A 25,837-nucleotide genomic window follows, 5' to 3' on the forward strand; every position below is an offset into this window, starting at 1 on the left:
AATCACGGAAATATAAAACATAAAACAAACCCTACACATAAAACAACTTTGCCGAAAAATGCAAAAAGTGAGTAAAAGGCTAATTCAAAGATTTGACAGAGAAACTAAAATAGTCATTTGGAAGAAGCGGCACAATGAATTTGAATTCTATAGTCAACTTGATGAACAACCATTTTTGAACACATTGTACTATTGCGATCATACACACATATTCTCCATGACAATATAATAAAGTTAGTTTAATTTATAATAATTAATTAACAATTATTACAAACAATTACCAATATCTCATTCCAGTCAGTAAAAAAAACACAAGGTTTTTTTAAGCAAAACATCCAAAGGAATGACGATATTAACGTCTGAAATGATCTATTCCAGTAAAAAAATATTTTAAATGTGTTTTTGAAAATTGAAAATATTTTACAAAACAATCAAGTCTAAAAGTAAAAAATAAAAAAATGTTTTTTAACTATTATTCTTCCACTTTGTTACGGTTACGTGTTACGGGTTACGGACATTGTAATAATAATGTTGTCAAATTATTTAATTTTTTATAGAGTTACGGACTTCTGCGACAGCAAATGTTTCATAGCATCATTTGCAAGGTTTTAATTTTGCCCGCATTTACTATTTTGTACAAAATGTAATATACACCTAAACTTATTTTTCATTACGAATGTCTATCTAAACACTAATCGCCGAGGCGATAGTCGAGCCATACGTAAATAATTGTTTTCCATTAGAGAATTTTGTTGCTTACAAGTTAAAATTTTATAATTTATAAAAGCTTTCAAAGCATTTTACCGAAACAAGTAATTGTTCAAATACCGGTGTGTTTTGACTGTGCTTCTCTAATTGAATAACTTTTCTTTATTAGTATATTTGTTTTCCATTAGAGAATTTTGTTGCTTACAAGTTAAAATTTTATAATTTATAAAAGCTTTCAAAGCATTTTACCGAAACAAGTAATTGTTCAAATACCGGTGTGTTTTGACTGTGCTTCTCTAATTGAATAACTTTTCTTTATTAGTATATTTTATTATATAATAAAAAAGGTTTTGGAATTTTTTTATATATTTTTTTCGTATTTGCTTAAGTTTGTTACTATAAGGGACTATTTCATATTACAGTACAGTTTTTCAAAATTGCTCCAATTGTAATTATTTGATCTAGTTTTTGTTTTTTTTTTAATTTTTTTTTAAACTTAATTTTTTTAAGATGTCTTAATTTAACGCATTTCAAGGAATTCCAATCAATTCCATAAACTTTTAACCTTAATTCCTAGCCAGCATTAAGTTTTTTGCAGTTTTGTTGAGTTCTAAGAATATTTTAAGAACCTCCTTCGTCGCCTCGTCTTTAATCCGATTCGTCCTTTAAAACTCTTTTGTACGGACTTGTTACATGAATAAATATTAAAGAACTCCAGAAAAAAATTATAAACATAAACATTATAAATCCATGTTTAGATTTTTAAAATAATTTAAAGAAGAGTCTAAATTTTAGACTACTGTCAGCTTTAAAAAAGAATCAGAGAAGAGTCTTACAAAAATTTAGAAACGAGTACAGAAATGATGCCAAGAGTAATGTAGAAAAATTCTATACAAAATTGGAAAACAATTTTGAAAAGACACGGAAACAGTGGGTTGTATCGAAACAACACAAGAGACCACTTTCGTGTAGAAAACTATGAAAAAAAACTAAAACCAAAATAGTTAGGGTATTTTTTACCCTACACCCCCCAGCTTGGGACGCCCCTGATAAAAATTTCTACATTTGATTTTCGAATTCGATTAGACGTATGAAGATTATCGATTGTATCAAATTTTATAATTTTATCTGAATGGCTTCTGAAATATTGAGAAAAATTCGCTAAAAGAAGCACCCTTTTCAAAGGGTGTAGCTCCCTTACGACGTATTTTTCGATACATGTTTATTAGGAAACTTTTGTTTTAAAATTGATTGTTCTATCACCTGTTTAAATTTGTAACAATAAAAACGAAACACCCTGTATAAACAGAACTGTTCCCATTTCAGATCTATAGAGTGACCCAAGGGTGTGTAATCGTTCTATAACCCTTTTTGATAATTGAAATATTGCTGTGCTATTTTTATTATCCGATAGATCGACTTAAAATCCACAAACTAAAAATATTTTTATTAAACAAAGGGTGTTGTATACAAGGTGGTGAGCCAAAGTTATATTTTTTTTAATGGAACAGCCTATATATTTATTTTTGCATAATTAGATTCTACACAAAAAATAATGTAACTTTGTATACTATTATAGGTCTATCTCTTTTTGTTTAGAAATTATTCAACTTTTTATTATAAAAAAAGACCCATTTTTGAAAAATCACTGCAAAGTCGCCTACTAATATTTTCCGGCAAATTTACATTAGAAAAACTTGGAATACCTTGTAGTTTTACTAAATAGACGACTTTTAGTTAAAGCACGCAGAATACAGGGTGCTCAAAAACTGGCGCACCAACTCAGTGGTACGTTATTGAGAAGCAAGTGCAGATTACGGGAAAAATGTTGAAAAAATTCCTAAAATAAGTTTGGACCTACAAACTTATTGTGTTAACTTCTTTAGTTTTCATCATTTTTTTATATTTGTATGTTTCATACCAGGTAATCATTCCGTAACAAAACGACGAATAATTATTTTTAAATTTACTATCAGATTTTAGCAGTTTTTTTTTTAATTTAGAAAAATTACAATTCATCAAAAAAATCACAATGTGTAGATGGAACAGCCTGTATTTTTTTCATGTATAGATGGCATTTTTGATAGGCTTTCTGACGGTATGAGTTTGCATAGCAAATTTTAAATACTTTTTTTTTTCAAAAAAATGTTTTTATTACTAGAAAATTTGTTATCCTAGAATTTGGTAAGTCAAATGGTAATTTATTTTTTAATATGTACTAATGTGACTAATTACGTTAGTAATCTAATTACTTACAAAATAATCTAAAAAAAGAATCAGATAAGTATATTAAGAAAAATCTGGAAAAGAATATAGAAACAAAGCTAAAGCATCATCTGGAAGAATTCTAAACGAAACTAGAGGGATTTTGAGAAGACGCAAAATCGAATTTAGAAAATTTCGAAAATGTTTATGTATAGTTATTCTATTTACATTGTTTGTTGTTATTAGTGTTTTATCCTTTAATTTATTTTCTTATTTAAACGTGGAGAACTACAATGATTGTCACCAAGCTTTTTTAGTACAGCGGTTTACCCCTCGGTGTTTTCAATGAAACAGTTCGTGACAATATTTTTTCAGCCGTTCGGCACATGAAAGACTTTTCGGTACCAAACCGGGTCAAGCTCTGGATAATCCGGAACAAAACAACAACGATAATAACAATTTCAGCAACAAGTTGGGCTCATTAGAACGAAGTCAGAACTCAAAGTCGGATTCTCTTTCAAGTTACGATTCTTTCAACAAACAGACGAATAATCGAATCGGTCCGAACGCTCACGACGATCTCAAAACAACCCTGTCCAAAATCGAGCCTGGCTCTGTCCAGAATAGTCCGTCCAAATACAATTCTGGCAATAGGTGGGACCAAAACCCACACAGACACAACTCGAAGCTGGATTTGAAATATGGTTTGCCTCAAAATGACCACAATGACAATAGTCCGCGCAATTCTCGCGAGTTGGATAAGGAATCGCGTCCAATGGAAAATATGAGTCCGAGAGGATCTGTCGAACGTGATATTTATCGATACTCGAGGTCTCCTGCGAAAAAGGGGCACGTGGAAACCAAAACAGATTATGGTAAATACAGTCGGAATAACAGTTCCGCACAAGATTATGCGAGGAGTTCGCATCAGGATTTGAGTCAGTCGCATTTGAGTGTGCACCAAGTGCCTCCACATCACCACTCGCCCATGAAGAGTCCACCGGTGCACCACAATGGGTTTGATAATGGAGGTCATATGGGACCTCCTAACGGTAATGGGTATAAGCCGGTGCCGCCTCCGAAACCGAAAAATTACAAACCTCCATATAAAGGGCAACAGGGTTATGGGGAAGGGATGGTGCAACCACCTATGCCGACATACCAACATGGGAAGAGTCACAGTAATCCAGTGGTAAGTTATATTTATTTATTTTTCACATGGGATGTGGGTTTGCAAAACATCAACTGCGGGAGGTAAAGTCTAGCAACTGCTATTCAGATTTAACCCACTTAACGATAATATCTAAATAAACCGGAAAGTAACGTGATAAGTATTGAGTAAATGAAGTGAAATTTACAAAAATTGCACTCTTCTAAAATAAAAAAAAAACTACTGATGAAAAAGAACAGAAAATAAAACAAGTAAATAACTAAAAGCAAAAGGAATGTTAAAAAAACAGATATTAGAAAAATATGCTTTTATTTTATTGTGAAAATTGTTTAAGAGTCATTCGAATACAGTAATGTTTGGATGTTCCGAACCGCCTATAATCCGAACGTCCCAACTGTGTAAAATTGTTTTTCTACTTTGGTTTCGTAATGAGGTCATTACGATACGCGATTTTTGCGATTTGCGTATCGTAATATCCAACGGCGTGATATAATAATTACACTAAAAACCAGGGTAATTTAGTTGGATAATGTTGACAACCTAGTTTTTTGAAAATTATCTGAGAGAACTCTCAGTGTCAATCGGCACCTGTTTCAAGTGCATAATGGAGTGTTATACCGAAAAGTAAAAATTTTTGGGAATTGCAGATTCTGAAAGTAAACACAAAATGATGTCTAGTACAATCGGTCTGAGTTATTTTAAATCGGTACTTTTTTAGTAATAATAGAAAATTTGCGCTGTGACGTAAGCAATGTCTCGAGTAATGATTCGTCAGTTGTTCGCTGCATACAATTAACACCACGACCTACGTTTGAGCTGCTAAACGTCAAAACCGTGTGTTGTCGATTGTGACTGTGTTGTGTGCTAATATTTTGCAGGAGTTTGTGTTTTAGTAAAGTGACTGCTCCTGCAGCACATCTGAAGTCGTATGTAAAACAACAGAGGCAGAAATAATGAAAAGACGTATGTCTTTCAAGCTATCTTTGTTGGCAAGTTTTCTATCTCTAGTTGTGTGACTGGCTGATTCAAAAAGGAACATTGCTGACGTCAGGCCAGGAATTTTCATCTTTTCAATTATTTTTCTCCAAAACGGTTGAGCTTTGGTTAAAATAAAAAAATATGGGTCGCCTATTTTGTTGTTGGCTATTCATATAAAAATTTTCATTCTTTAGTATAACACTCCATTTAATCAAATTAATCAATTAAGAACCTTTAGAGACTTTTGTACCAGCCCTGATATGTGGCCCTTTCGAACACTTTTCGAGTAATGTACAAACAAACATCAAAAGCCAGTGCAAGTAAGTAATTTGAGATCTCATAATCCTTAGGCCAGTTTTCAAATTCCACGTATTTGCCACAAAAGCCTGTATTTGTTAAAGGATACATTGTAAAACGTCTTGGACACTTTCAGAACACATTTGTACGAATAAACTAATGACGATCCAAATTATTAATTTCATTTCATGGTCTGCGAGCAAATATTAACAACTGCCACAAAATTCCTTAAATTTCGAAATTTTTTTTTTTTTGATACAAAAAGTGCAAAGTAGAAAAAATACTGTATGATATCTCGTTTATAAGGCATTTTGTCGCGCTTACTCTACTATGGCACTCCTTGCTGCGCTCGTCGTGCACTAAATCCGTGCGTGCGATAGCATGCGTTTTATAAAACTCGTATCATAATATACTATTTTGTAATTTGCCACCATTTTGATGCTTTAATGGGCATCTTAAAGCACTCAATCCGGAAATAAAATTAACTAGACGCCCTCTGGTGATGTCTTTTGAACTATGTCGAAAACAGTAACGAAATTTTCCTAATTCCACATTTAATTGACATTTAATGAATTGTTTAACAATTTTGCGTACATAAACACAGTATAAAAAACTTGTTTCATAAGACCTTAAAGCACTCATTCTTTCAAAAACTCGTAGCTAACGTCATTCGTTTTTGAAACTGAATTCGTGCTTTAAGACTGGTCTTATGAAACTTGTTTTTTAATATATTGTTCCATAATTCGAACGTTTGAATTCCGTAATCCTAACTACCAATTAAATTAGTTAAAAACATTAATGGTAAAAGCTACATCCAATTCATCCAAAAATGCAAAAAATAAGGGGAGCTAGGGGGCTAGTATCTATGGCTCTCGTATGAGTGAAAGTGTGATTAATTTTCTAACATTTAAAGGGCAAAAATCGCTGGGACACCCTATATGTAAGTGTTTACATGGTTAATTGATCATGTAACGTGTCTACAGGGTGTAGACACTTAGTATTCTTTTTGGCAAAGTGTAAAATAAAGCCAACTCATGTGTAAATTTGACTCACAGAAAAATGAGGGTTCCAAAAATGTTTTTATGTCTTTATTTTTCATTAGAAGACAATTTGTATTCCAACTTTTCAGAAGCAGTGTTTTAATTTTTTTTGTCTACTGGGAATAGTTTTTAAGATATCTGTCAAAATTTTGTTTTTTGATAGTTTTTTATGTCACTAAATTTCTGCCAACAAGTGACCACTCAGTCTTTCAAAACTATGTATCTTTTGGCATTTCTCGTCCTTTGACAACCAGTTTAGGTCAAAAAGCCGCTGTGAGCCGCAGTCAAACCAGATATGGCAGGATTTCTTTCTATGACAGAAATTTCTATGGTAGAAAATGAAAACTTGACGTAAGTTTCTCTCATTCAAACTCAACTCTCATTCGAAAGTAAAATTACTGTTGGGGGCGCCACAGAGCTAGGTCGAAAACAGTAACTATAAATGGCGGGAAAAAGCGTATTCGGATATTTTAAGCGTTGTATAAATTTTGAGGCTTTTGGAACAATTTATGCTTAAATGCGTCGTCTGCGTTGATTGACAGTAATAAAGTCTGTTCACTGCCTGTCCACTGTCAAAAAGTGACCGTTTGGGGGAGCTACAAGTCTGCATTCCAGTGGTATCTCTGCTAAATTTTGTTTGAAAAAAAAATATTTTTCTGTTTTCTGGGTTGCCTACTTTTTGTTAAAAACGAAACACATCAAAAATTATGATATTTTGTACGCAAATGTGGTAGTTATACTTATTTTTTAAATGTAAAGATTTACATTTGGAGTTTAGGTATGTCCAAAATTTCAAAATTTTTAAAAGGACAATCAAACATCACATTAACTGTTTATTATTCCTTTAATATTTCGAATCTTGAAATCAGAAATCACATAGATTTTAACAAATCACTCTGAAGATCTCATGCTTTTCTAACGGTTTACTTTTTTATTTTTTATCCACTTTCAAATTCCAACAGTAAAGACTTTATACCACGAAAAAACGCAGAACCAAAGTCAAAGCTAGTATTTATCCTTTTAAAGTGATTCTCTCTAATGTAAGTAAGTTAAACAATTCATTAAATATTAATTAAATGTGGAAAAACAAAAATACCTTAACTGAAAGTTATCATTTCTTATAGATTATGAGGCACAAAGTTAAAAAAATATAAAAAATCCATCACGTCAAATTTAAGAAATATATTATTAATCAAGAAGCAAGAGTAATTCCCTTATAATAGTCCAACAACAATCTCCTAACATGTTTTCATCTCAAAATTCGTTGTGCCGATCTTCGAAAACCTTCAAATCTTGATGATAACGTTTGCCCTATTCATCACTCATGGTCATGTTGCCTAGGTTTTTCGAAAAGAAAGCCAAATGTAAATAGGGAAAATGTATTTTTTGAGACCTATTTACGCCCATTTGATTTTTACCTACTCTTTTTTTTAATAAAACTTCGGGAATAAATTTTTAATTTTTGACGGAATTATAAAAGTTTTTGTGCATAATATCTTATGAAAAGCCTCGTATAATTTTTAGCAAAAATTATGCTCGTTGAACAAAATCGGACTTTTCATAAATCTTACATAAAATTAAGTTAAAAATTTGTTACAAAATACAAAACTGGCGCTTGTCCGCAGGACCAAAGGGCCCAAAACATGAACTACTATTACAACATGCCACAAAACAACAGTTGGCACACTGAAACGGCCGTCCGATTTAATTCCGAAATGCACGGTCATTACGACATGGCTCCTCCATACGAAACGAGGAGACACCCAAGCATATCATACGCCTCCAGGAGTGAAATAACACCCATTGCCCAACACGATAACCCATATGGGATGGATGGAGGCGATATGTTGATGGATGCACGGCCTCCGGAACGCAGCAATATTGTCGATTTGCAAGGGTCAAGGGAACAAAGAGGATCGGCATTTGAGTTGTACAGAAAACCTGTACATCATAATTTAAGGTAAGAGATTTTAAATCTTGTGTTTAATTTTTTGTTTGTAAAAAGTTTGTAAAATAAGTGTGTACACTGGTTTGAAACTGATTTTATGTAGGGTTGTCTGGTTTGTTTCGGTCGTGGTTTGGGTTGCATGTTAATTTTGCATGAAGATAATCAGTTTTTGTACATAATTCGGTCATTCATTTTGTGAATATTGATTCAATTACGATTACGCCGATACAGTTTTTATTACTTGTACACAATTTTGTACAGCTTTGACCATTTACTTAAACGATGAATTGTAAATTTTCCTGCTCATTCTGGTTTCCGATTGTAAAATCTTATTGATAACCAATGTAATGGCAATTCACGCTCGGTGTTAAATGTTTTCTTCAATCTCTTGCATTTCCTGCTTAATGTTGTTTCGGCTAAATACCAATAAAATTTTACAAAGAAGGTGTATTTCAAAATTTCAAACTTGCTCGTTGTAATTTTTTTTCTGCTTTATTACTTAACCGCTTGTAATTATTTTATAATTACTACATGACACCACACCACACACTTAAGAAAACATTGCTTTTGCTAAAACTGGAGAATTCTTGTAAAAATTGATTAATTTTACTCAAATTACCACCTAATTAATTATTCCCCTTTTTTATTCTTTTAATTTTATTCAGATTGTAGTTTCTGGTTCAAACGGTATAAAAAACCTCGCACTTTATTGCAAGAACAAAAAAAAACAATTCATCTGGAAAACGATCTAGTAAATTGAGATTTTCCTCAATTTTCTTTAGATACTATTCATTTTAAGTTTATGATCAAAAAGATTAAAAACAAAATTTTAAAATAAAGATTATTTAAATTTTTTTTTGCTGCAATGTGTTTTATCTTCATAAGTTAAAAGTTTTTGACCCACTATTTTGTCCGATGTTTGGCGACACTTAACAAAAAATGATGCTTTTATTGTCCAAAAAATTCTGTTGGCAAAACGCAGAAAAATAAAGAAAGGATGTTCTGAAAAACTTGACTGTAGTAAAGTAATAAAGGATTTCAATGAAGTAAGCGAAAATTTCTCATTATTTATTTTTTATTTTATTTTAGACCAAAATCTCTTTGTGGTTCACTCCTACGCAGATGAGTAATAAAATTCTTGTTGACTCCTGTGTGTTGACTCAAAACAAAACATAGCCAGTCAAACATTTTTTGGAATGTGCCTAAGATGTGATCCATAGCCAAAACAAAAGAAACAAAATCCTGAAAGGCTATTTTCCAATTTTGTGATCACCAAAAAAAAAGATCAATTCTACAAGAATTTAAAAAAAAAAATGTTTAAGAAGTTCCGCACTTTTTGAATTTTGAAACTATTAAAAGATCGACACTTTGGCTTTTCAAGGCCCATCAAATACGCCTTTCAAATAAATAATAATTTAAAATATTTAAAGAAATATCGAACTTTCACTTTGCAACTGTAATCTTATGATTAAAAAATATTTAAAAGTAGTCTAGTTACTGATTTTTGAAGAGGGATTTAGAATTCAAGAGATTTCAAAATAAAAAAATATGTATATTTTGAAAAGGCGTAAACTTTTCCGGTTTGGAAATTACCAAATGAAACACCGAAATTTTCCTTTCCGTTGCCCAGACCCTCTTTCAACATAATGAAAAATGCCATAGTTATTGATTTTTGAAGAGGGTGTTTAAAACCAAAAAATTTACCAAGTTTTCTCTTTTCACGCCTCTTTCGATAACCCACAATATTTGAGAGTTATCGAATTACCGATTTTTGAAGAAGAAAGTAGAAATCGAAAACAAGAAAAATTTAATATTGTGAAACGATCAAAATTTTCCAATTTTCAAACAACCAAGAAAAAGGTCAGAACTTTCTCTTTACAGTGCATGAATTCGCTTTGAAAATATGACCAAGTTATCAATTTTTAAAGTAATAAAATCAAAAATTAAAAAGATTAACAAAATATTTATAAAAGTGCTAAACTCGAACAACTGCACAATTTTGAAACTACAAAAAAAGGTCGCCATTTTTTCTATCCATTATCCAAAAACGCTTAATAAAAGTCGCAAAATTAAAGAAAGAAACCCAAAAAATATAAAAAAAATAAATTCTCAATTTAGTAAAAAGTGGATTTTATTCGGAAAAATTGAGTTATGGTTACTAAAATTCTACAAAAACTAAAAATTTTGTGATTTTCACTTTTTTTCAAATTTCGAAAACATTAAATTTGTCAAATGTTTTGTTAAAATGAAATCAAAATTAAGTTCAAATAGTTCAATCGAGTATTTTGATTAAAAATAGAAAAATTTGTAAATCATTAGTTAGAGCTGATTCTAGTTTAATTAGTTTTATATTTTAAATATTTTTTTACTTATTTATAGCACCTGCATCACTTTATTTTTCAACGTTTTTTCAGCATTGTTCCATATTGTTACTTGATTCCTAGTTTTTCTAAGTTGAAGTTTTTGTGAGATTCTGACCCACTTACCTAACAGTCTGAGAGAATGGCGTAGCAATATTTGTAAGTGAATTTGTCATGATCAACCCTTATATCATTTTTCCAAAAAGTGGGTACTTTCTTCAGAAGTTTTTATTAACCCACCTGTTGAGAACCACTGTGTGGCTTATGGTAATTTATTAGCAGTGAATTTTTTCATTAAACAAAATGGAGATGGTGGCGCATGAGCCTCTTGAGAATTTTTCAAAATTGTGGCCAACATGTTCATTTGTGTGGGAGATTCAAATCTCGGTCCTGGCAAAAAATTTTTTTTCTTAAAATTTTTTAACAAAACAAATTGAAATAAAAGAATAACATAGTGGACCAAGAAGTTAATGAACCTCTGCTGTTTTTTCAATAATATAAAAATTTACGCTAATTTTTATAATTCTATTTCAGCGGTTCTCAAAATTTGGGACTTTAAATTCAGAACGATTTTTTGGGAAAACTATACATTTTTGATTTACTTAAATTTTGCTTAATCGATTAGTCTTGCCATTCTCTATCTACATTTAATTTTTTGATAAACCATTCTCTAAGACGCTGTATAAAATTCCGAACAATAATAGACCCAAAGTTTATGGAACACTTGTATTTTTTTATATATTGTCATATTAAATACCATAACATTAGTTATTCTACTTCTTCGTGTGATTTTTAACCGATTTATTTAAAGAATGCATAATAACCGACTAACAATAGGTGGTAAAGTTGTGCTATTTCGCGGCTTAACGCAACCCATTCCATTTTGATGATTTTGTTATTTTTATCGTTTCAAGGGTTCAGGATGATGGCGCTTTGTTCGGATCACAGCCTAACATAATCCAAAAACTAAACACTAATAACTCGCCTAAAGTAACGCCAAAACTAACCAAAACGCAATCGTTCAAACACCAACGCTCCGAAGGCGGCGGTCTCAGCGCAGCGAAAATCTTCCGAAAGTTTTCGTTTAAATCGAGAAGTAGGGAAGGCACACCCAAGATGCCGAAAAAATTATCAGTGAAACCCAAAGATGACCGAATGCGACCGAGCAAACGCGATATCACTTCGGCCATCATCGACCACCGAGGTGGCACGATGATTAACGAGTATTGGGGCGTTTCGCTGGAAATACCCGAAAATGCGATCCCCATTGGGGAACAAAAAGAAATCTATTTTGTTATTTCCGATCCGAGGTTGTGTGATAACAACGTGCCGCCGCTGGATTTGGAAAACGGTAACATTTTGCACTTTTTTTTTGAGAGCCAGTGTACATGCGCAGGACCGGATTTACACACATTTTGTTAGTTTTTTTTTATTTCGAGCTGAAATTCGGTCCTGTAATTTTTTATTGTTTAATTGTGTCATATTCTAAATAATTACAGTAGAACCTCGATTGTCCATGTTGACTGGACTTGGATTATTTTCAAAAGAACAATAATAATCATAGTTAAATAATTTTTAATTTAAAATAGGAAGGAATTATTATAATTAATATAATTATAACCAATTATTAACAATCACATAATTTGCTGCTATTAAAATCAGTGATTTTAAAAAATATCTGAATTATTTCAAACATACAAATAATTAATATGCCAGAGTGAGAAAATACACAAAATAAAAAAAATATGTAGAAAAGTTTGAGCAAATATTATTTAATACCTTAGACGTGTAACGTTGTTTACGTATAGAACAAATTGTTAGGAATTGTTATTCAATACCTTTATAAGCCAAAGAGACACTGACACAGAAATTACCTCGGTGCGTTCACTCGTTTTGGCAAAAAATGGAATCGTTAAACAAAATCGGTCTTTTCATAACTGATCACGTATATAACTAATTATTTTTAAAATTAATTAAAAAATGTTATTACTTAGATTAAAACTTTCTTTTTTAATACTTAAATATTCTATTAAAACATTGAAAAATGGACTAGTTGTTCAAATACTAAAAAATCTTAATATTATACGGCCTAGTTTTTGATTTTTGGGGAGGAAGGAGGAAATCCAAAAATTATTACAAAATATTTAACACTTCTTAATGATTTATTTTTTAAACTTTTCAAATTTGGAAGCTGCTAAAAGAAAGATCAGGATTTTTTTTACAATACTTAAATACGCTTTCAAAATTCTTGTATTGCAAAATATTTTTTTTGAAATCCAAAATATTAAAGAAAGTTTATAGATCTAAATTATCAAAAAATCGATGCCCACATACGATTTCAAAATATTGAAAAAATGGCTTAGTTATTGATTGATTTTGAAGAGGAAGCTAGGAATACAAAAATATAAAAATAACTGCTTCCAAAGTTCTTTTCCAGTTTGAAAATTACTAAAAGAAAGTTTGAATTTTTTTTCTCAGTGGACAAATGTGGATTCAAAATTTTAAAATAGTCTAGTTAACGATTTTTGAAGAGGTCCAAAAATCCAAAAATATAAAAAAAAATTAAAACTAAAGGGCCAAAGTGTTTTGAAACCATTAAAGGAAAAATAGAAATTTTTTTCCAGTACCCCAAATAAGCTTTCAAAATATTGAAAAATGGCTTATTATTGATTCCTTGAGCAGGAAGGTAGAAATCAAAAATAAACAAATATATATTTTTAATTTTGAAATCACCAAAAGGAGGACTGAAAATTTGTCTTTTCAATGCCTACAACCGCTTTTAAAATAAAAGAATATAAAAAAAGAAATAAACTTTAATTTTTTAATTTTTAAACTTTGTTTTATTTCTAAAAAAAGAAATATTTCTAAAATGCCACATAATTTCGGAATCACTATAAAAGAAAGATCAGATTCTCTTTGTAGCGCACAAATACCCGATATTTGAAGAGGAAGGTAGATATTCAAAAATTTACAAAGAAAAAATAAATACAAAATAAATAAGATTTCTCTTTAGTTACTGGTATGTCATATGGACAAAATTATGCAAAATTTTAGCAGTTAACTGAGGAAATTAAAAAAAAATCAAAAATACTGAGAGCCTTAAAATGGCGTTTTGTATTAATATTAACAATCATATATCACATATTGAAGCGAAACTAGTTAGTTTTATCACGAAATTTTTAGTAAACAATAATTATATTCAAAAAACTAGATGAAAATCATTTAAAAACACATAATAAAACGCTTCACTCATTGGGTTAATAAAAACAAATATTTTTCAGAGACTGAAGGTTTTATTTCTGCAAGATTAAGTAATTAATATGTTTATAAATTTATCAAAAATATACAACAAAGTTGCGCTTACTCGTTTCGGTAATCATTATGCTCGTAAAATAAAATTTTCATAACTTATAACGTAAATAACTATTAAATTTTGATAAAATGAAAATAAAAATATGGATTATTGAAATTCTGCTGTACTTATTTCTAGTTCATTTCGAGATTTTGATATATTATATTTTTTAACCCAGCAATATTATTTTATTTATTTATTTTTGTATTTTTTGCAGGTGAAGCAATGTTATCGCCAATTGTCATGTGCGGACCGCAAGGAACTGAGTTTTTGAAGCCTGTGATCCTCAATATTCCGCATTATGCCAACACATTGCCCAGTCTCGGGATCAGTTTGAAAGCGACAGACTCCGAACAAGATGTGCACACAGACTGGGACAACATTTTACTGCCTAGCAATCACGCCGCCAACAGTGTGGCCGTTAAAGTCGATCACTTTTAAATTTATTATTTAATCAGCGACAAATTTGCTCAAGTTTGCCATTTTTTATTACTATTTCGCTCTCATTATATTTTTATTTTAAATGTATTTCTTTTATTTTTTAGACTGATGTAACTGCAACTTGTTTGTAATTTTATTTGTAAATAAACGAAATTTATTTTAGTACCCTGAACCAGTGTCTGATTTTGAGGTGAGGGTGCCCTCTGGTGAACAGGTTCGAGACTTCGGTGGCGTTGTAAGAAGTTGGGCCACATTATGGATTTTCAGTGGTTGGGGCGAACTGTTACAGTTGGCGCTACTGTTCACTTTCGTGTGGGGAAAAGTACAAGCATTATTTCTTTAAATTCAATTTTTTTTAAATACAGTTTATAATTATAAATCAAGTCCACTGTGTGAGATCATCTGTGTTCACTAAGTACATTGCAAATTAATTTTAAAATCAATTTCAAAGAAAGTTATACGTTTTCAGTCGTATCTGTTCAGATAAATTGTAATTATTAAATAACGGATAGTTATTTAGACAGATAAGAATCTATAATTTAAAACTCGAAAACAAATTAAAAATTTTGAATTTGTATTTTTAATTTCAATCACGTCTTATTTTTGACCTTTTTTTTATGTGATCTTACCTGACCTAGCTGAACACGACACAACGTCGGATTCAGGGAGGTTCTTAACTCCATTTTGCTGATTTGATATTTTTTTATTTTTTTTAATACAAGGTTGAAACTGAAACATTTTACTAAAAAAAAAGTAAACAAATGTCCTAATGTCTAATCTCTATGTCTTGAGATTTTCTTCGGATTTTTTTTCAGTTTTTTAAATTAAGTTTTTCAACTTCTTGAAATTGACGTAAAAGTAGTTTTTCTAGTGAACAGACGTTTGGGCAAAATGGTTTTGTACTTTGAATTTCAAACAAATGTAGTGTCTTGTTTTTGATTTAACTTTTGTATAATGCCTGACCTAACAGGCATAGATTCAGGTATTTTGGTTTTTACTTTTGTTTAACCTTATTTAGACGGACCCAGGGGGTTAGCTAAAGAATGGAGTTTATTTCGATTTTTTGTTTAACAAAAAGTTGAAGTTCAACTGTTTTCCATAATAATAAATCTCTATCTTAATAATATAAACTGTACTCTTAATCGACAACTTTATCTGCTTCATTTGATATGTTTTTTACTTTTATTTTATTAAATAAAAATTGAACCTCAATTTATTAATTAAATTAAATTAAACATTTTTTTTTCAGAATAAAAAATTACCTACCGCGTCCATAACGTATTTTAATTTACCGTATATGGAGAATTTATTAAGATTCTTTATTCCTGGTAAATGCTTGTGTTTAGTTTTTTGATAACCAACAAGTAAATACTTAAAATTAGTTTTAATAAATTTCAAACAAATCTTGTTTACCCTTTTTTTATGTGTCCTGACCTAACACAAACGAAGAATATACTTTCATTTCTGCTGTATTTAGTATGTTTTTGTCCTTTTCTAATAAAAATGTAAAGTCAAACTTGCAAAAATTAATTAAATACTGATCATTCATTATTTTAATTTGATCAAAATTGGATTTATTAGTGATCACTTTATTACTACGTTATTGTTTAATATGAGTTTTTAAAGGTTGTGTTGGCGATAAAGACACATTCTTATAATTTATTACTAATCAGTTAATCATACTGAGTTTCAAAAACCATCTGCCTTGATGAGATAATTCAGATCAGACATTTAAACAATTACTGTGACAGCTACGAATAAAATGGCCTCAATTCGAAAACAAATTATAAATTTTGACTTTGAATTTCAAATAAAAATACTTTTTTTAGAAAGAGAGAAGGGACGGACTTAAGGTGTTGTTTAATTAAATAATTGATATCATTTCTGTAGCGTTTGATCTGTTTTTTTTTAATATAAAAAGTTGAAATAGACCCATTTTAAATTTGAAATGTTCTTAAGGATTTTTATGGTGCTTCCTACCTTACAGTTCCTTGAGTAAATTAACTTGAAACTAGTCTTTTAGTTTTACTATAAATTTGTGTCCAAAAGTAAAAAAATAAAATGCTTAGACCGAAAGTGTAAGTAAAAAAATCTCAAATTTGATTCACAAAATACATATCAAGCAGCCTGGGAACAAAGCTAGGTGGCATCACCGTATACTTTCGTGTGGGGAAGAAAAACACTTGTTTATAAATTAATGCATTTATTGTTGTTTGACACATAAATTCAGAAATATAGATATATATTTATGAAATAATCTGTGTTGATCGATAATATACCTATTTAACACACAAGCTTATCAATCTTATTAATATTAACTCAACTGCATCCTTACATATTTTGAGATCACAAAATATATAATAACAAATTCAACAATTTTCGTAAATTCTCCAGGAAACTTCCAAACGAACACAATATTGCTAAAAATTGAAATTTCGGCAGTAGTTGCGCTTTTAAATTGTTTTGATAAATTTTTAGGAACAATTTGGAGTACGATTGTTTCGTTTCATAAAGAGAAGACTTTAACAACTTGCCAAAGCTGCCAAAACGTGTGGTGTTTAAAATCTTCCGAATACTGCAAAACGTCATAAAAATTCAATAAAATGTATCACATATTGTTTTCAACAAAAGAAAATATAAAAAATATCTATAATTATAAAATTATTAAATTTAACAAAAAAGTTCATGCAAAGTTTAAGAACAAACTTAGAAATAAAATAATTTAAATATATTGTACAGATAAAACTTTATTGTATGGCATTTATGCACAATCAACAAGGGCGAAACGTTGCCGAAATTGCACCTCCGCTCAATACATTTTTGATATGCGTCCCGCGCATTTTAAAATATCTACAAAATTTGATTGCGAAAATTCCTGAGACAAATCGGAAAAATTTGGTCGAGACCGGACGTGCAATCCGACCACCTCTCACAACCCTCACATTCACACTTTTTTTAAAACTATATCTTTTAAGATTAGAATAACAGATGCTTCCAAAGCACCATTCTAGTTTGTACTTTTCTTCGTAATTGATAAAAAATATTATCTCTGTAACAGGTTCACAATATAAATTAAAAACAAGCATAACAAGAACAATTTTGAGAGATTAAAAGAAAAAAAAACAAACAACTATCATCCTCGTTTGTTTTTGGAAACATACAAATTTTACACGCATTTTTTACAAAGCAAATTAAAAAGTAAAATCTCTAGTGCGTCTCATTACAGGAAACCTATGACTAACGGTATAGACCAGTCATTTGAGAATTTCAAAACGAACCAACTCGAAGAAAAATCAAGTTCAAAAAAATCAAACATTTGAAATTATACAATTATTTGCCCTTTACATACAATAAATTGTAGAATATTCGATTAAAACTAAACATTTTTCTATTCGTCCAGATGAAATTCAACTTCAAATATTTTTGAAATTGTTATTTTTTTCCGTTAAATTAGTGATAAGTATTTCACGATATACACCGGGTAATCAAGAACAAGTTGGTAATACTGAATTGTATATTGTATATATAACTGCATTAAAACTGGCGCCAAATTTGAATTCCTTTGATTACATTCTATCAATTGAGTGAAATTGAAAAAATGTAGACAGATTTTTAGATTCAGATTTTCTGATAAATCTAAGTAGCACTCAGAAAGAAGATAAAACAAATGGCCAAAGTTCCAGAAAATCCATACTTGCACAAATTTAAATCTAGTATCTAATAAAATAATAATTCTCGAGAAATTGGGAAATTTTTAAAATCTGTTCCATTTCTCGCAGAAAAATATGTTTTGTACACATCAACAAATTTTAATCTTCAACACACCAAATTTTATATACTTTTTTTTTGTACTTTTCGACTACACTATCAAATGTTTGCTAATTCCTAGATTTTTTAGATAAATGTTCGCACTTTTTATTTCTCCCAAAATTCTTTTGATATTTATAAAAATAGTATCAAATGCCTATAAAACGATAGATTTTTGTAATCTGGCCATTTTAATATAATGTAAGTTTTTATTAAGGTAGTTTATTGACACATCTTGGCAATTTATTTGAATTTATACAGGGTGCTCAAAAACTGGCGCACCAACTCAGTGGTACGTTATTGAGAAGCAAGTGCAGATTACGGGAAAAATGTTGAAAAAATTCCTAAAGTCATATTTTAAAAAATCTGAAGATACAAACTTATTGTGTTAACTTTTTTAGTATTCATTATTTTTTAATGTTTTTATGCTTCACACTAGGTAATCGTTCCCTAACAAAACGATGAATAATTATTTTAAAATTTTCTATCAGACTTTAGCAGTTTCTTTAATTTAAAAAATTAAAATTCATCAAAAAATCACAATGTGTTGATGTGCCAACACTGGCAACTATTTCCTAGGAAACCGTTTCAAAAATAATTTATTTTTATTGTTGATCAAATTCTATTGCGATTATGACTGTTAGACAACGTTGCCACATATCAATTATCTAAAATCCGTTATTTATCAATAACTTTAATACAAAGAATTTTTTTACTATTTTTACCTTTATATGTAACCACTTCTCTACCACACACCATTGAGTTGGTGCGTCAGTTTTTGAGCACGCTGTATAGTTTGCACAATTTTTTGGTTAAAACTTAAAGTTCGCTTGCGAGTTAATTTAACACAATTTTCAGGCGCAGCTACGAACAGTTACTTCAACTCGAAAAAAATACAAATTTTGACATTGCAGTCTTTCATTTCAAAGATAAATATCTTGTCTTTCACTACTGATAATCTTTTTTATGTGACCTGATCTGACCTGACAGGAGGATCTGTACTTAATTGAGTTCATCCTATTGCATTTGATGTGTTTTTGATTTTTTATATAAGAAAATGAAGCTGAACCAGAATTTTATCTAAATACAAAACAGATGTCAACCTCTATAGTGTCTACCTCAATTTAATTTAATTTGAGATTTTATTAAAGTCGTTTATTTCTGTGTTTCTTTCGTTTTTCACAAATCAATTTACTTAAAATTAGTTTTCTAATTGCAATGTTTGACTTTGGATTTAAAATTTCAAAGTGTTTAACTTTTAAATGGTTTTTCAATGTGACAGGATCTTTCACTCATTTCTGCTGCATTTGAAGTGTTTTATACTATTTTAATATAAACATTTTTTTATTTATAGCAATTTACTTGTATTTGGTTTTTCAGGTTTTTTTTGCGACTTTTTGGTATCTTAAAATTAGTTTACTATTTAATTTCAAACAAAATTTTAATTCAGTTAAATTTTTGCCACAAAATTAAAATTGTTCAAGTAAGTGAAAAACAGTGCGAAAAAAGAATTTATCGCGTTTTTACATCCTGGTTCTTGACTCTTCAATGCTTAACTTTTCCACTTATTATACTGCATTTCAAAAAGAGTCATTTGAAAATAGGTACAATTTATCTTTTCTGAAATACAACTTATACATTCTGAACTATACATAATTAAAGGAGGTGTAGAAATTCTAAGCATAAGCTGCCAGATTACGTATTATTTTGTCTGCAGAAGTTGAAACACTTCACATGAAACCTTCACACCAGATGGATTTGTTCCTCTTAATTTTAATTAATTTTGGCAATATGAAGCAGCAAATAAACAAGCTTCGGCAAATACAATGGGTTCAAAAATGGTTGCTCAAGTCACCTATTTGAACGTAATGTGCCGCTTAATTTAAAGTGTGAATACTGTCAAAGTAACATCCGTCAAAATATTGCAAAAAGGCTTCGAATCTAAAAACGAGCAACAAAAATCACGGAAATATAAAACACAAATCAAGACAAACCTTTCAATTGAAATAAATTTGCAGAAAAATGCAACAAAATGAGGAAAAACCTAATTCAAAGATTTGACAAAGATGACAGTATTCAGAAACTACAACAATAGTTATTTCAACGAAGCGGCACATTGAATTTGAATTCCATAGTCGACTTTAAATAAATGTACTAAAAAGTAAAAAATATTTTCTCTATAAGAAAAGAAAATTTTAGCCTAAACCAACGTGTGCATTGAAAATTTCGGCTCGTATGGATAACTGGAACCCTCTCAAATTTGACTCGCAAGTTAAATAAAAACTTTTCAATAAATAATTAAAAATTAAAAATAGAAACGAAGTCTTTGTGAAACCAAAAAGAAAAAAGTCTGTTTTACTTGCTTGGTTAAAGACAACCAATCAAAAATGTAGTTTCACAACTAGCAGTTCGTTTTAATTTTTTTTAACTTTTCCTAAAATTAGTTCGCTTTAAAGTCAAATTTTCGTTTTGACTGGTCTAGAGTACGACTATGTACAAATCGGAATTTGCGGCGAACGCAAAACTCTTGGAGTTTTCGGCGCTCTCCTATTCTTCCGCATTGCTTCGATTACCAACTAAATAAGACACAATAACGAAAAAAGTGCCGTTCAACGCCGGCACAACACAATTACAGATCATTCTGGAGCAGTGTTTATTATTGCTTTCGGTTCCGCGACGGCACTTTCCAGACTCGCAATAACACTCGTTTTTTGTCCCTCAATTTCACAATCGTTCGTTTTGATTATGGAAGAACTGTTATTATCATCATGGTCTCTAACTTCCCCCCCATTGCATATCACTTTAGTCTCTTCAACCGGCCGATGTTCCAACTCCTCCACCTTCTCCTCCAACTCCTTGATCCTCTCGTCTTTCGTGCGACATTCCTTCATCCACCGTTCGTTCTCCTTCAAAAGTCCCTTAAACACCTCCAAGACGCGATCCCGCGCTGTGCAACCTTTCAACAACTCTTCGATTTTGCTCAAATCGGTCGACTTTTCCGACGTTTCGGACGCACTATCTTCAGTATCGGTGGACAATTCGATTTCTGAGTTATATCTCGGTAAAGTCCCCGTTGTTTGAACCACTGACACAACCTTCGCCACTTCGGGAATTTTCTCTTCGACCACCTCCTGCTTCACTATGACCTCCGTACTGTTGTTGTTATTCGTTACTTCCTCCTTCTTCACTTCGAACTCCTCCTTGATAAAGCCCTTGCCATAGCGGTGTTTCTTGGGTATTGTGGGCGCAAGGGCAACATTTGGCTGGAAAGTGCGTTCAAATCGCTCTGATTCCGACATGAGGACAACTCGTTCGGGGTTTTGTAACACGGGAGTGTCGCTGTTGTAGCGATTCATTTGCATTAGATGGCTGTAGACTTTGGGTTCTTTGTGATGATTGACCGGTTTGAAGGCCGACAAGTGACGATTGGCAGCTTGGAATTCCTGGATGCATTGATTCAAATACATTGCGTCCAGAGACGCGTACAAACTGTACGATTGCAAAGGACTCAAATACTCGCCGAGAAGTTTTTGCTTCTTGAGGGGCAGTTCGTGTTCTTTTATTATGTCCGAAGCGAGAACCTGGAACAAAAATCGCCCTTTAGAAGAAATTCAAAGCGAATAATGAAGGGGACTGAATCACATGCAATTGATCGGACAGGAAGTATAAAGCTAATAAATCTTCTATTTTATTGTAGATTAGCATAACCTCTCCAGCCGCTTATCTCTTTAAGAGTAAAAATCAGTGAAGCCAATTAGATATACAAGACACCTGCTATCGAAAAAAAAGGTATGAGGAACTAATAATAAAATAAAGTACCTGAGAGCAGAGTTTAGTGCTTAACCCCCGCTGCAACAAACCGTTATAAATTTAATACCGCTAATAGGGGAGAGTGGGGTAAGTGTGTTTACAGCTTAATTCAAAGCGGTAGTAATTGTTTTATTACTGCTATTAACATCTACCTAGTTTAATTCCGGGAGGTCTCAAAACTTTTAATTAAACATTTAAGTCAAGTGATTTGTATTTTTACAACAAAAGTTTAAAAAAATTGTTAGAGGCTGTTCCATATCTGGTGGCGAACTGACAGTGACATAGAAGCATTATGAAATATACCCACTTGGTAAAGATAATGAAGAACATTGGCGTGCATTTTTTTCTCTAAAATTTACTTAGTTGTCATTTTAACATTAATGAGTTTTGAGGACAAAGATACATAGAAATATTACTATTATTATTAATAATTTGTTCATTATTTTTCATCTTAAGTATTTTATTATAATTTTTTAAAGACAAACAGTGGGTTTAAAAAAAACATTTTACTAGGACGCCTATGAACATTTTTTTTTTCAATAGTAAACGTATGTTTAATGCCAAAGTTAAGACATTTTTGACAATGTCGGTTCGCCATCAGATTTGGAATAAGCTCTACCTGCATGAGATAACAGTTAAATTTTTTTTGGAAGGTAATTTGAGACAACAAAAAAAGTTGATTATTTTTTGCAATCAAAGCTTTGTGTCCTGCAAAAATTTCACAAAAAAATAGACCAAAAATAAGCAAATAACAAAATATTTTGAGAAAACAAAAAAATTTAAGTCTTAAGAAGTAACTGTCGGTTTATTATTTTTTTACAATCGAAGTATGCATTTTTTTATGAGAAATATTTTACGAAAGGTTTGCCAAAAATAAATCGTCTTCAATGACTAAAAACTAAGAAATATACATTTTTATAACACTAAAAAAAATTATAAGCCCTAAGAAATGTCCACTATTTTCTTACAATCGAAGACTTTTTGATAAGGTTTGTATTTTGCAAAAAATCAGAAACATTCTTCAGATGATTTGCCAAAAAGTAATTCGTCTAAAAAGAAAGCTAAAACGCTTTGTTTGTCGCAAAAATCTGAAAAATTTTACGACTGATTCGCCAAAAGATTATTCGCCTAAAAACGAACCAAAGATAAAGTATTAAAAAAAAACACAAAAAATGTATTAAAACCCGAAGTTATTAAATTATTATTATTAATAATAATATTATTAGTTTATTGACCAAAAAATAATTCGTTTAAAATGAGCCAGTGAGAACACCAAAACATTTATTATACCCCCAAGAAAAAATTGTCGGTTCACTTTTCTTTGTAATCGAATGGCCTTTTAATAAGATTGTTTTCTACAAAAATAGACAAATCTGTCGGATAATTCGCTAAAAACAAACTGCTCTCAATGACAATTTATTTTCTGATAAGCTTGAATTTTCAGCAAAAATCAGGAAAATTTTACGAACAATCCGCCAAAAAATATTATTCGTCTTAAAATGAACCAAGGATAACAAGAATTTTAAAAAGCGAAAAAATGACCTAAGAAGATGTTTATTTATTTATTTATTTTTTTGTAAAAGCCTTTAGAATAAATTTTATTTTGTGAAGAAATCAAGAAAATTGTACATGAAATGTACAAATGTGTTAAATGAATTAAGCCGAACGATGTATGAAGTAGTATTTGTAACCACATGTAAAAAATATAATACTATACTAAATACAACACTTTTAATTAAACATGAAAACGAAATAATGTAAAGAACAAAATAACTATAAATTAAGAAGTTATAAATGAATAAAAATAACGTTAGGAAAGTTGTGTAAAGAATTAAGTTCTTTAATTTGATTGACACAATTAGTTTGTACATTTTCTAAAAACGAATTCGTTTAAATTGGTTGTAATCTCTTTTATACAATGATTTTCATCTAGTTAACTTTGAAATTGATTTACATGTAAAAAAAAATGTGCCGCTCTACTCAATTGAATCCTCGGTCAATAAATGTCAAATCTGTCAGTTGTAAAATTTCTTTTAAAAAGTTCGTTAAAATGCAACTAAATTGTTACACTGCACAAGAAATATCAAAACTAATTTCCGAAATGAAGACTTAATAATTGGAGAATGGTAGTATTGGACGTCTAAATGCCTATCATTAGTTCTAAGAAGCGGCATTTTTTATTTTACATAAGAAATTCACAGACGACTAGATGAGAATCATTTAAAAACGCATTGTATAAATTAAATATTACAAGAACTCATTTTAAAGCAGATAAAACAATCCAAATCGAAGTCCCCATAATCCTTATAATCATCTAAAAGATTTAAATTGTATGAAAAATATCATTCTTCCCAGCGACAAGTTTTCAAAATTGGTTTATTCTTTTTGAAAAATCAATCTTGACCTAAAATGGTTTAAAATTAGCTATTTTGACGACAGTCATCTCATTAATAAACTTCCAAAATTGAAAATGCGTCTGAATGATGTCAAGCAATTCGCAAATAGAACACAATTAATAATTATAATAATTAAACCCAACAAATTCGATGCTTTTTAAAAGCCTGAAAAAGTATAATTAGTTAATTAACTGTAGCCGCGAATATTTTGGGTTGTTCATGACCGTCTGGTCAAATTTTCGCTTTACTGAATCGAGAGGGAAAATTTACGATTCTAATCCAGCGAATGGCATTTAAACACAATGAAATTTTTCGAACGGCGCGGATTCAATTCAGCCTCGAATACGATTTGCGAGAGTTTCGTCGCTAAAAAGCGTTAAGCTGATGGCAAAAAACTGTCAGAAAATTGCCATTTCAGCCTTATTGGTCTATCTCTACCCCTCGTTCCGACCCTGGCTCTTCTCTCATCCGAGGAGGGAGATTATCAAAATCAAGTTACGGCGCAGATTTAAATCTCATGCATATCTTATTTCAGGCGTGTTTGTTCCACAGGGGGCGCAAGGGTCGAGGGGGTTCTCTTCCATAGTTTCTTCAAGTCTCTTTATTGGATATAAGTGTGTTTGGCCGTTAATAATTAAGGTTTTGTAAACATTCTAAATGTTTTAGGGGGATCAAGTCGTGGGGGATTTTTTTTCTTAATTATTCAACAGGCGAGTGATAATGGAGCGGTCAAAGGACGTGCTGTTATCGCGACACACTAATTTTAACGCTATCTTTGGATAAATACGCCATCCGAGTACTTTGAACTCAATAAAAAGAGTTTGGATGGTCACGGCTGTTTTATTAATAAAAATTTCGACGCTTATTTTTCTTCTCGATTAACCTCGCGATTGACCAATTTAGATGGGTTAGTCACTCGTTCTAGTGCGTAAACATAGAGGTAAACGACAAAATTTGGAACAAACTGAACTTCTTTGTTCTGTTCCATTAAGCAGTGGGTAATTATTTCACCCAGATAAGAGATAACACTTTTTCCATTACTGCTTGTTGGATCCCACATAACACATAACTTTCTTATCTGGCTTATTTTGGTTTGTTATTTTCTGGGTACAACCGTATTTACGTCACGCTTCTTCAGTGATTAAGGAAAAAAATCAGAGATGCAACTCCAAAGAATGGAAAAATATAAATGATCGAAACACTAGACACAATAGATCAACGTCAAAATGATTAAATTCTGAATAAACAAGATAAAAGAACTAAAACAAAATTGGATGATAGTTAAGCAGCCACAACACGTAATTTATTATTAACAAACATAGAT

General features: G+C 30.7%; 2 protein-coding genes across 5 annotated transcripts in view; one reads left to right on the top strand and one right to left on the bottom strand.

The window, feature by feature from the left end:
• Positions 1–14,672, top strand: part of pyd (polychaetoid) — a 90,992-nt gene extending 76,320 nt beyond the window's left edge. For 3 of the 4 annotated variants that reach the window (XM_064357259.1, XM_064357260.1, XM_015982391.2), the window contains 4 exons: positions 3,289–4,105; positions 8,025–8,359; positions 11,622–12,058; positions 14,277–14,672. In XM_064357259.1, coding sequence (XP_064213329.1) covers positions 3,289–4,105; positions 8,025–8,359; positions 11,622–12,058; positions 14,277–14,500 — 1,813 coding nt within the window. In that variant the 3' untranslated portion in view covers positions 14,501–14,672. The remainder of the gene's footprint in view (positions 1–3,288; positions 4,106–8,024; positions 8,360–11,621; positions 12,059–14,276) is intronic. The other variant, XM_064357261.1, reaches the window with a different exon arrangement.
• Positions 14,673–16,683: 2,011 nt separating this feature from the next.
• The window catches only part of Snoo (Sno oncogene), a 63,360-nt gene continuing 54,206 nt past the window's right edge, over positions 16,684–25,837 (bottom strand). The window contains exon 3 of the mRNA XM_008197871.3: positions 16,684–21,888. Coding sequence (XP_008196093.1) covers positions 20,944–21,888 — 945 coding nt within the window. The 3' untranslated portion in view covers positions 16,684–20,943. The remainder of the gene's footprint in view (positions 21,889–25,837) is intronic.

Source organism: Tribolium castaneum, chromosome 6 (genome assembly GCF_031307605.1).
Source record: "Tribolium castaneum strain GA2 chromosome 6, icTriCast1.1, whole genome shotgun sequence".
Taxonomy (NCBI): Eukaryota; Metazoa; Arthropoda; class Insecta; order Coleoptera; family Tenebrionidae; genus Tribolium; species Tribolium castaneum.